Source organism: Mustela erminea, chromosome 3 (genome assembly GCF_009829155.1).
Source record: "Mustela erminea isolate mMusErm1 chromosome 3, mMusErm1.Pri, whole genome shotgun sequence".
Lineage (NCBI taxonomy): Eukaryota > Metazoa > Chordata > Mammalia > Carnivora > Mustelidae > Mustela > Mustela erminea.
Window position 1 is genome coordinate 128,970,411 of NC_045616.1, and position 12,877 is coordinate 128,983,287.

The following is a 12,877-nucleotide window of genomic DNA, read 5'->3' on the forward strand; positions in this document are numbered from 1 at the left end:
GGGTATTTTTGTCAGAAGGAATTTACTGATAAAATAGGAAATGCTGCCAAACATTGGTTGATGACACCATGAGACTTTTTTTTTTTTTTTCAATTGTGGGTCTTGGTGGTCTTTGAAAGTAAATTACCAAAGTCTTTGGTAAATTACCAAGTCTTTTGGTAAATTACCAAATTTTGGTAAATTACCAAGTCTTTCTCTCTTGGTTTCCTAGAGATTTGCTTGCTGACCAAGGGCCGCCGCACTGCCAGTGTTCGAGCTGATACATACTGTCGTCTTTATTCACTTTCTGTGGACAACTTCAACGAGGTCCTGGAAGAATATCCAATGATGAGGCGAGCCTTCGAGACGGTTGCCATTGACCGACTAGATCGGATAGGTATTCTCTTCCATTTCCTATCTTTTTTGTGTATAATTTATACTTTAGTGGGCTGATATATATTTGCAATCCTAAGTCCTATATGCTATAATAGGTTGCCTATTAATTAGCATAGAACCAGCAGTTAGCTCTAGCCCTATTTCTACTCTCTAACTCTCTCATCTAAGTATTCTGGGTTTATTTAATCATCTCTATTTTTATTAGCTGCTCAATCTGATTTCCCCAGTGATGACAAAACAATTTGAATCTTCAGGTAAAAAGCAATGATAAAAATTTTAGGTAGCACTAAAATAGAACTAAAAATATAATAGTATGAGTCTACATTACAAACCAAATAATTTTACTACAAGGTTTTTTAAATAATTATGTATCAACTTTTCATTTTTAGTTTTATATTGAAAACTGAAAACTTGTGCATTTTAATTGTCTCTGTAGAAACTTCTAGAAACGTTTGTAATACAGACTCGAGCAGGAAAAACCTTCCTAGAAGTACCCGACTTAGATGCTTTACTTCATAAACAACTTATTTTACAGGCTTCTCTGCTTTCCAATAAGAATATATAAATTAGACCTTATATTAGTTACACTAGTTAAAAGACTTGAAGAATTGCTATAGTAAAGTTAGATCAGATTGGCTTGCTGTTAGCTTCCCAAGATGTGCTAGAAGATTCTGATGTGAGAAGGTGTATGCATTCATTTTCTACACCTAAATCCTCTTCCCCTACTCTACCGTGCTCTGCCCCTTTTCCTTGCTTACCTCTACTCCGTTGTCCTAACTTGAGTTTAGACATAACTTCCCTGTAGAAATCTTCTGTGACCTCCTAACCCACTCCTGCTCCTAGGCTGAGTAACCTGGGTATGTTCTCCCATCCCCCTAGGAATTTCCTCCATCAAAATACTGCTTCTGTTATTGCAGTTGCTCTAAAGATGCTAAGATTTGTAAATGGAGAGGTCATGTCTAATTCACTATTACATTCGCAGTACGTAGTACACAATGAATATTCTTGAAGAGAGGTTGTAGGGAGGGATGCAGGAATCAATGATCTCAAACGAGATGGGGCTGGGATCACTTGGAAATAAACAAGTCCTTCATTCTTATTAAAGGTAAGGATTTTTGATTGATGTAATCTTATGTCAGCTTTTCTTCTGCACTTTGTATCTTTCTTTCCTTCTACAGAAGTGGGATGACAGATCATTAGGCTCTGAAATTAGGTTAGGAGAAGTAAAGGTAGTATTTGGACATTATCATTAGACATAACACACATATCAGAAATTCATATTGACAGTTTAGATAGGCAATAGGACACAGTGTCGAGAGAGACAGTGCCCATAAAAGTGGGCATTCCTGAAACCATCTTTATTTAATTTGAAAATAATTTACCTCTTTGTGGTATGTGAGTGCTCACGGTAGAGCTAGAGACTAACTTCTGAACACATGCGTTTTTCTGCTTAGCCAGCTAGACATTTTTAGAGAAAAGTGTTAAAATCAGGATTTTTTTATTAACTATTTTTAATTAACATATAATGTATTATTTGCCTCAGGGGTACAGGTCTGTGAATCGTCAGGCTTGCATACTTCACAGCTTTCACCATTTCACATACCCTCCCGAATGAAAATCAGGATATTTTAATAAATAATTTCTGTTACTCTGATCAGCTTCACTCTCATCTAACTTTTTCCAGTTAATTTTTATAAGAAAGTTTGCATGAAATGGTTTGCGCTCAATAATACAGGCAATAAAATCACTAATAAGCACCAAGCATTTGCAGTTTTGATCCTTATAAAATTCTAACAGTGCATTAAAATCTTTATTTCTCCACAAGTTCACAGATATTTATATTACAAAATGTTGACTATTCACAGGATCACAAAGAAATATTATCCTTCATTCTGTTCTATTGCTCATATATATAGACCATATTCAGTTAAGGCAATATGCTAAATAAGCATTTATATTTATTACGGATATAGGAGCTTTTGTTCTTGAGAAAATTAGAACAGTTCTGTAAGGAGAAACATTTATTTCGGCAGTCATTTAAAATGATAGTTTACCTGCATCCAAGTAAATTATAACATATATTTCCACTAAAAACTATTCCTTCGAACTCTAACTTTATTTAGCAATATGGAAAATTCATTCATTTTCAGTTACGATATTTATCTGGGAATTATGTTATCAATGATGTCACCAAAAGTCACTAATTTTCCCCTTTCATCGATCTAATTTGGATTCTGTCATCATCCTGCCAGAGAATGTCTACTTACAGCAAAGCACTCCAAAGACAATGGCAGGAAGGAGAGGTGCTGCTTACTGAGGTTCTAGAGGGAGCTGAGAACCCGCCATACACGATGCCCCTTAATCCTCACCAAGACCTTTCAGAAAAGGAAGGATTATGAAGTGGTTCTCAGCCGGCGGTGCATCAAAGTCTTCTGAGGAAGTACGCTTTGAAAGGACTGAAATCTGAAATCCGGACCCCATGTCTGGTTATTGTGGTTTAATTAATGGGGTCCAGATGAAAATCAGTATTTTTCAAAGCTCCAGAGATGAGAAGACTATGAATGTCTGGTGGAGGACCCTGGCATAGGGCACGCTTCAAAGGCAGAGACTTGCCGCACGGGCTCCTCAGATTTGCATCTGAGCATCTCAGTAAGATGCAGCATCTCGGTCCCCAAGAAGGAGGGAGCCTAACTGACTGCATTTCTAGAAGGTGCTCCCGTCATACCGATGCCTGCAGCTGGTTCGTGGTTCTTAGGAAGCGTCTGCGATCATATCTGCGGTTTTCCTTCCGCGGTCCTGTTTCTTAGTAACCAGCTTCTCTTGGGCATGGTTCCAACCTTCCTATGTCCCGTTCTCCTGATGGGTGAAATAGGATTAGAAACACATCCACCGCCAAGAGTTGAGGATTAAACACAATCAGTCTGTCCAAAGCCTTCTGTAGGGTACCTGTCACATAGTAAGTGTTCCATAGTAGTTTCCTGAAAAAAGGTAGCTTTAAACTTACATTTTGATTCCAGGCCCATCCTGATCCAAATACCCTTTCTTCTCCCACCCTTCAAAGTAGCCCTCGCGTCCACTATCTCCCTCTCTCCTGTAAGATGGCTTTTGCCATCTATTCCAGACTTCAACCTGACTTGCAGAGAAGGTAAGATTTCCCAGAGAGATACAGGAAGCGCGAAGGGCAGGAGCCCCCTTTTCCGTTGGCGCCTGAAGGTGAGTATTTGGCTTTCAAGCGTCTCCCGCGAAACTCGGGCATACTTGGGTTTCCAGGAGTCACTCTCCCCTGGGCTCATCGGCCGTCCTCCGCAGCTTTCTAAGTGGCTCTGTTTGTTCCCGCTGACAGGAAAGAAAAATTCCATTCTTCTGCAGAAGTTCCAGAAGGATCTGAACACTGGCGTTTTCAACAATCAGGAGAACGAGATCCTGAAGCAGATAGTGAAGCACGACCGGGAGATGGTGCAGGCGATCGCCCCGATCAATTACCCCCAGATGACGGCCCTGAATTCCACCTCTTCCACCATGACTCCGACCTCCCGCATGAGGACACAGTCTCCGCCGGTGTACACAGCGACCAGTCTGTCCCACAGCAACCTGCACTCCCCCAGCCCCAGCACGCAGACCCCCCAGCCGTCCGCCATCCTCTCGCCCTGCTCCTACACCACCGCGGTCTGCAGCCCTCCCGTACAGAGCCCGCTGGCCACTCGAACTTTCCACTATGCCTCCCCCACTGCGTCCCAGCTGTCCCTCACGCAGCAGCAGCAGCAGCAGCAGCAGCAGCAGCAGCAGCAGCTCCAGCAGCCCCCGCCCCCGCAGCCCCCGCAGCCGCCCCCGCAGCCGCAGACACCGGGCAGCTCCACGCCGAAAAACGAAGTGCACAGGAGCACGCAGGCGCTGCACAACACCAGCCTGACCCGGGAAGTCAGGCCCCTGTCGGCCTCGCAGCCCTCGCTGCCCCATGAGGTTTCCACTCTCCTTTCCAGACCTCATCCCACTGTGGGCGAGTCCCTGGCCTCCATCCCTCAGCCCGTGACCGCCGTTCACGGCCCGGGCCTGCAGGCGGGGGGGGGCAGGGGCACCGTCCCCCCGCGGGTCACCCTGTTCCGACAGATGTCCTCGGGAGCCATTCCCCCTAACCGAGGAGCCCCTCCCGCACCCCCTCCACCAGCAGCTGCTCTTCCGAGAGAGTCTTCCTCAGTCTTAACTACAGACCCAGAGGCAGAAAAGCCACGATTTGCTTCAAATTTATGATCCCTGCTGATTGTCAAAGCAGAAAGAAATACTCTAATAAACTGAGAATCTCCTCAGATCTTATTTTATTCTATCTCCTGATAGATTCCTATAGCCTACTATGAAGAGATATTTTAGACAGCTCTGGCCTACATGCAAAATGTACAATATATAAATATATATCTACTATTAAATAATCTATCTAAATTCCCAAGAGAAGTTCAAAAGACCTGTTTAGCATTCAGTGTTATATGTCCTCCTTTCTTTAAATCATTAAAGGATTTAAAATGTTGTTGTAAGATCATTTATTTTTAACCTACTTTTACTGAATTCCTTTGATATATGTATTTCTCTACTTTATGAAGAGTTCTTGGATTCAGTGGAAACAAAACTCTGATTTTAAAAGGCAACTCAAGTGAGCTACTGAATAGCACCAACCAAAACTTCTTTCATGAGCTGTGTCTCTGCATCTAAATTGTTAATCATTAATTATGGAGAATTAAATAGCAAGTCCCATTTTATAGATCCAAATTGTATTTTGGTGCTTTCAATTTTGAATTAGGTTACAGAACACACGGTGTGCTTGGCCACGGTTGGAGACTAACATTGCCACCATTAGGAATATCTCTAACCTCAAACATGTTCATTGACCTTTCAGAAAGCTGAGGGGATATTTGTCTTCATGTGTTATTGGACTTTTACCAAGACTCAATGTTAGTTGTAAATAACTTTTTCAACCCAAATAAAAATAGCTATTCTGTGCTGTATGAAGGTAAAAGTCATCACTTAAGAATTTAGTTTTATTGCTTCACTTCAAAACTTAGAGTTTGAAATTTTACAAAACCTAATTGTGACAGTTATTCAACTGTAATGCAATGGCTTGAAACCTACAATATTATTTTAACCTGCAATGTTTTATGCAAAACTGTATGCTCAATTCTACAGATTGCTTGTATTACACCAAAAATCATTACTTTTCTTCCTTCTTGCCATAACCAAGCATCTGAAAATAGTCCCTGCATGCTTTTTGGGGGAAAAAAAATAGGTTCAGATCAGTCACTGTAGGGAGAGGCTTACAGTATTTCTCATTTCTAGAAAAGTATAACCATTCATTAATTGCCTATCTTAAAACTCCTGTAAGGCTGACTTGGATCTCTGACTTAAGTCTAGAAGTGAGGTTTTCACTTTCATTTAATATTATTACTATTATTACTATTATTTAAGTAATGATTTGTAAACCACAGCTTGATTGGTGTTGCCAGTGTGTTCTGTGTCTTCACTGTTGGTAGTTGGTAGTTTACCCTGGTGTTCATTTAAAATAACTAAGTACATGATAGCATCATGTCTGGGAACACACGCTTTGTTCTATGTGTATTGTAATAAAATGGTTAGTAAATCTTAAGGCATGTGATGACTAACATAGCCCTTAGATAGGAGATCCGTTACTCAGAATGTGCTCGAAATTGTATGGACATGATGACAGAAAGCAGGGGGCGAACTGAATGTGAGCATCGTTTGTTTGTCTGTTTCCTTAACTCTCCATGATCTGTGAACATCCGCTTCTTCTCAGAGAAGTCCCTTAGTAATCATTTGTGCCTAATGCATCCCACAAATGTGGTGGATGACTGGAACACAATTGGAAGATTCCTAATAACCAACTTCTGTAAATAACCCAAGTTAAAGAGAATGACCTAAAATGGAGGTCTTCAGTATCTTTGACACTGGCGATGCATTTAAGAAGAACTTAACAAAGATCACACATTAAACGGGGCAGGGCCTCCAGACAGACTTGAGGACAGAAAACAAAACAAAAAGCAAAAACTCTAAAATGGATCCATGCTGCCTGTTATGCCTTTTATGGATATAATACCTATACTACCAAAATGAGTTGTTATGTTTCCTTTCTAACAGACCCCAGCTTGTGTGGAAGTAATCAACTATGCTAGTCAATGTAATGTTGTCATTAACATGCTGGTGATATCTGATGGCATGTCAAGAATGGTGTAAGAAGGGGATTGTTCAGTCTACCCAGAGCCTATGGGAAAGCTGCAAGACCATTTACATATCAGTACAAAACTCCTTTATTTTATTAAAATATTGAGAATTAACTTCAATTTATTAAGATCATGTATTGGTCCTTTAAATTATTAAAGGTTTACATTTGATAGCACTAATGGGTTTGGTAGTGAAATATTTTTATATATAAATTTTTGGTTTTTTATTTTGAGCACTATTGGGAAACACAAGCAAAAGTGAATTGCATGGTCTTTCAGTGCAACCATAACATTTTTATTCACTTTGTAACAGAATGGACAAAAACTAAGGTTTATATGTTAAACTAAAAAAAATGGTACAGGGTAAATTATATACATATATATGTATGAATATAAATGCTTAGGTTAAGAAAAAAATTGACTCACATTCCTGTAATATAAAAGTCCATTGCTAGTTGAAAAGTGACCTCTTTTCTCTGTACATAGTTAAGCCCATAAGTATGGAGTTTTAATCTGTACAGAAAGAAATGTATTATTGAAAAGATTGGTCTTTCTGCTGCTGGGAAAATAGTAGAAAAGCTGATTCTTACAACAACTGTATGATCAGGGACGAATTAGAGTATTTCTTTTGTCTTTGCTCAAAGCCATACATATATAAATATATATAAAGATTATTAATAAATTCAATAGAAAATAAACTAATATCATGAATATTTTATTTTATCAATACACTCTAATCCAATGTTTTGTTTTATTGAGTACAGATTTGCTTCTTTCTACCTTTACATCATAAGATCTCCAAGAGGGCTTATACTTGATAGTCATTAAAAAATTACAGATAGCCCGTGGCTGTAGAGAGGAAGGTAAAAAGAACCTGGGTTTCCCAGTTGTCCCTGTGTTTTACCTATTCCCTACAGTACTAGTTGAAGTCTTTTTATTCTTTGCTCTGTACCTCCTTGGTTGTTACCCAATTCCAAAACAGTCATTTCTGTGCTATTAGATTTAGAGATGGAAAAAAAATTCACCTTGTAATTTATTATAGAAACCTCTTCTATGACAGCCTACGGCCTTGCAAAGGCTTTTGATAGTAGCAGAACCTCCCTTTGCAAGTGGATTTTGAATCAGACCTAAAAGCCTGACATAGAGTTTATTGCGTTGCATGAAGGAATCTTGAAAACTGTAAGGATAAATGGCAGGAATGGCAACAGACTCTATTCATCAAATAAATAGTCTGTTTCTGGGTCTCAGTGACCACTCCATAAGTGAATGATTCCCTGACGGATGCCGTCCCTCTTTAAAAAAGGTGGTTGCCATTTATAAACTTAAGTGAGCATAACATGTGCAGGACATTACAAAGTACACAGCCGAGGTAGGCTAGTTCCTAAAGGACTTGGGTGATTTAAACAATGTGATATGTTTTAAACTTTAGATGTTATTATTTTTAAAACCTGAATTATTTACTCTTCCAAATAGAAGTGATTTCTATCAACTTTCAGGCTTATTTTTTTTTTAAGTCTCCATGACTTCTTAAATTCAAGTGTTTATATTTGTTAATTTATAATTTTACTATGCTATTTTGCTCTTAAGAATTTTACTTTCATAATTTATGACATTAAGCTGTGTGAACAAGATTTATCGCTCTTATGCTTCTATCCTTCTAGAATATGTGCCATAAAACCCAAGTCTGATTATTTTGTTCATCTGCACTGCACCTAGCAAAATTTTATTACATGCTCTGCCTATTTGAAAATTACTTATTCTCTCCAATACAAAAGAAATGTAGTCCTTTTAGAAAAATTGGATGGTGAGCGTCAATAGCTATTTTGAGCCCTGCAAGTAATGGTCAAAAATTTAAGCAAGCGTAACTAGCTGCATGCACTGAATTGTTAGCTCGGTTCTAGAGCCTTATTTAATATGTCCTCTTTCTAGGAAAATAAGAGGGAATAAAGAAGATTTGCTGTTGTATTCAGGGCTAACTATGCCTGCTACCAGCAATGGGAAGCAGGGACTTTTCTTAAGCAATTTTGGTTCTGTCCTTCTTAAAAATGTCATCTATTTTTTTTAATAGACCAGCAACAATAATTCAGTCGTGAAGAGAACTCCTGATTTTAAAAGGGAGCAAAGAAAGTATAAATGACCTTACTTAAATTCATCAAGGATGCAGGAGCAAATCCAGCCAGAAGACCCATATTCCTCCTCCTCTCATTTTGGAGTGTTTGGCCAAAAGCCACATTCCTTCCTTCCCCGGGGACAATTAACATTTCTGTTAATATCTGTCACTTTGTTCTTCATCATTTTCTTTATAGCTTTAGGGCATGAAAAGCATGAGCTTTTCTATATAGGAAGAATTTCATGGCATAGTCACAAACTATCACAAGACAAAGATAATTCCATCACAGTTATTCAGAAGAAAATATCAGCAGTTGTGTAATACTTGGCTGCTTTTCAATTTTGAATACTCTCCCAGTGAAATCATTGCTCGCTTTTCCCCAGACTCAAACATATTCTCTCTCTGCCATTGAGCCTTCAGACAGGGAGATCTTCTCTCTAAGTGAGACCAGGACAAGGGTCCCAGGGGTGAGGCCTCATGCACAAAATCTGAAGCGGCCCAAATCTCAATAATCAGGGCAAATAATATTTTAACACAACATTTAAAAAACCAGAATCAAAGTAATAGTCGATGATGAACCAAATGTCACAATCTGAAATGAAGACAAGATCCAACCCTGAGCCCACGTGACCCTGCCTCCGTTGCCTCCTTCATCTTGGCCCCACTTCTGGAGACTCTGGTGGGTCCAAAGGGGCTTTGAAGGGTCTCTGTGATAGAAGTCTTGCCCTGATTTGCCCCGTCAACCCTTAAGAATTTATTGAAAGGCAATATTTAAAGGCCCTGTGCATCAGGTCCTGGATTTGTTTCCAAGAGTAACCTATTAAATGCCAGACAAAGAATTCACCTTTCTTGACAAAGGAATCATGCTTTTCTCAAGTATAGATGCTCACCAGCACAGCTGATTGGGGCTGTGGGCCAATACCTTAGGCTGAAGGGGAGCAGAAACTGAATGAGAATAACTGGTTTTAAACCTTCAAAAGAGCTTTTTATATCAAACCAATGGTTTTACAGTTCTATGCTTTATCTTCGTAATTTTATGAAACCAATATTTCTAGTTGAGTGGATACATGTTGAAATGTGTGTTTCGCTAACGTGACAGGAAAAGTCATTTGTGACAGCAAAGTTGGGGGTGGGGGAGCACGATTTACTATCTACAATCTCACACAGCTCTGAAAAGAGGCTGAATCCCGAGGAAAATCTTAGGTTTGCTGAACAGGACAATGGGGATGAGAAGTGGAAATGGAAATTGCTTTGCCTAAGACAAAGCATAAAGGAGCTGGGGAAGAATTGGAGAATATGAAAGTCAGGACCTCAGTGACTAGAAAGGAGTGAGGAAATAGCTTTGGTTAAAACTCAGAGATTCTCCACACCTTACTGGCATCACTACACTTCAAAGATTGACAAACATGGATATTCTTTGGAGCTATTACATCTCTAATGTGGAATAAATGGCCACTTGTTCCCAAAGGGAAACATGGCTTAATTTTTTTTTTTTTTTAGTTGTGAATGTTTAAATAATAATAGTTGAACAGTGGAGAGTATTTATTTATTTACCTGAACATGTCTGAGTAAATATAATAATTGTCTGAAAGGTAAGGACTATTTTATGTTTTCATTAGATTTACATAATTAAATACAAGTGATTCAGAGTTATTCAGGCATTCTTTTAATAATGGAGCAATTTTACAGAAAAGAAACAAATTGTTTTTTCTTTTACCAGACTAATCCTATCTTTCCACAGAGAAAATTTAGATTTGCAGAGACAAACATATTTTTTGAAAGATGCTTTAGTTTCTCTTAAATTTATAAGGGGAAACTGCTCAGATATGGGAGATTTATTTTTGAGAGAAAAAGGAGCACAACACAGGAAAGTTTGAAAGATTCAAAAGAAGTTTGCTGAATGTATTCTCATTTGATTCTTGTAATGTATTTGTCTAAGGCCTTAGTTACCAAGCATTTCCAATTAAAAGTTGTTTGCCTAACTATTCTCCAAGATCTATTACCAACCCAACACCCTACAATTCTGTTGAAAATGGGCAGTTCTGAATTGCTCAAAGTATGATAGTCTGATATCTAACCATATGAAGTATTGCATTTGAGAAAACAGAATAGTGTTCAACAGACAAATTTGTATACACTGCATAGCATGCATTCTCCACATACCTCCATACCGAGGATCAAAGTATATTAACTGTATTGGCTGGTTAGCAAACATATTAAAAGATCCAAGTGATTACCACCCTCCTCACAGTAATTCTCTTAAAATGCCAAACACATATCCCAAAGATGCTTGAATGAATCAAAATATGTTTAACTCCCCCAACAATTCAGAACAGCCTTCAGAACTCACAGCAAGCCGATATGAATATTCTCAACAGTGGTTTAGCTCAGTAATCGTAAATCCCATTTTAGGAGTTAGCCAAAACTCACTGAAAGCCCTATTTTCTTTAAGAGCAAATGATGTAATTTAGCATCACTCTGCAATTAAAAACAAAATGTGATTGTTTTTATGCATGGCTCATAAATTGCATCTGAAAGCCTTCTAGATATGTTCCAAAAGACTCTCTCTCCCTCTGTTTCACTACTATATATATATATATATATATATATATATATATGCACATATATACACACATATATATTCAAATATACATATATATTCAAACTTTCAAGGATCTAAATTAAAACTCTCTAGAATCTAAAGATCTGTGGTATTTGCTTTTAAAGGTTTAATAATTTTATAGCTTTATATCATCCCTAAGTTATTATTACTCTCACAGAAGAACAATGATCAAAGCCATTGATTTGGGCTTGTATTTCTACAAGATGATTATTTACATATGACATTCTACATTTCTATGAATAAATGACGTTGACTCAATTTCTCCAAGTGTGAGACTCTCAGGTAATAACTTCTTAAACTGGCACCTGTAATCAAAGTTTAGTCTTTCTGAAGCTAGATTAGCATGAGTTACCTTACCAATGAGCTACATTCGCAAAAATCTTTTACATGATTTTAATAGCTACAAGCTATGAATGTTGGCAAGTTTTGAGACTTTGGCTAGTTTGTTCAAACAATTTCTCAGATAAATTGACTACAAACATACATCAAAGTTTTACTTTAAACTTGACAAGAGGGTTCTGAGTAAGCAAGTCAATACAAAGATTCCTTCTAGGTAGAACTATTTTGGAAGAAAAAAAATGATTGGTTTGACAACCATTTTTTAGAAAATTACTGGTTAAAAATAACCTCTCTCTGAATCAGAGTATTAGTTGGTAAGGAAATACTCTCAGTAGAGATCTTAATTTCTTGAAAGTCTGTCAGAAAATTGCTCAAGCATTTTATCATGAATATTAACTACTTTCCAAATAGTCAGGATAATATGCCCCAGCAAATGTTCTGGCCCTAAGTAGGTGTGGGAAATACCTTTTCTTTTAAGTTGTAACATATATTGTGGGGGAGTGAAAGGTAAATGTTCCTGCACACATTTTTAAGTCATTTCAACAGTTATATCCATATAAGGAGTTTAGTTCATATGTGCAAAATATTAGGTGTCTATGATAGCTCATCTGAAGTAATTCCTGCCTATGGTCTCAAGAATAGCATATTCTTTCTTCCTTCCTTCCTTCCTTCCTTCCTTCCTTCCTTCCTTCCTTCCTTCTTTCTTTCTTTCTTTCTTTCTTTCTTCCTTTCTTCCTTCCTTTCTTTCTTTTTTTAAAGTAGGCTCCACACCCAGTGTGAAGACTAGCATGGGGCTCAAACTCATGACCCTGAGATCAAGACCTGAGCTGAAGTCAAGAGTCAGGTGCTTATCCAATGGAACCACCCAGGCATCCCTCAAGAACAAATTTCTTACAACACATGTGTTTTTGATGGAAGAAAAACCAAACACAAAACCAAAACCCAAAAAACAAACAGCTAAGCTTCTTGCAAAAGAAGCTGTGACATTTCTAAAGTTGCTATTGTTCCTGAATTACAAAGTATTTGACAGACTGAAGGGCTCATGTTACATAAGGAGACCAGGGCTTTGGAAATTTTGAGGAGTGGTTTTATTCATTTATTTTAGATAGGAGGACAAGATAAATTAAGGAGATTGACCACCAGCCAAAAACAGGCACAGTACATCTCAGTTTTTAGACTGTCCTAGCTTAATATTTTATACATAACCAA

General features: G+C 38.0%; 1 protein-coding gene across 1 annotated transcript in view; it reads left to right on the forward strand.

Annotated features, from left to right (window-relative positions):
• The window catches only part of HCN1 (hyperpolarization activated cyclic nucleotide gated potassium channel 1), a 392,660-nt gene extending 385,944 nt beyond the window's left edge, over nt 1-6,716 (forward strand). The window contains exons 7-8 of the mRNA XM_032337446.1: nt 212-376; nt 3,719-6,716. Of these exons, the coding sequence (XP_032193337.1) occupies nt 212-376; nt 3,719-4,623 (1,070 nt within the window). The 3' untranslated portion in view covers nt 4,624-6,716. The remainder of the gene's footprint in view (nt 1-211; nt 377-3,718) is intronic.
• Nucleotides 6,717-12,877: the final 6,161 nt, after the last annotated feature.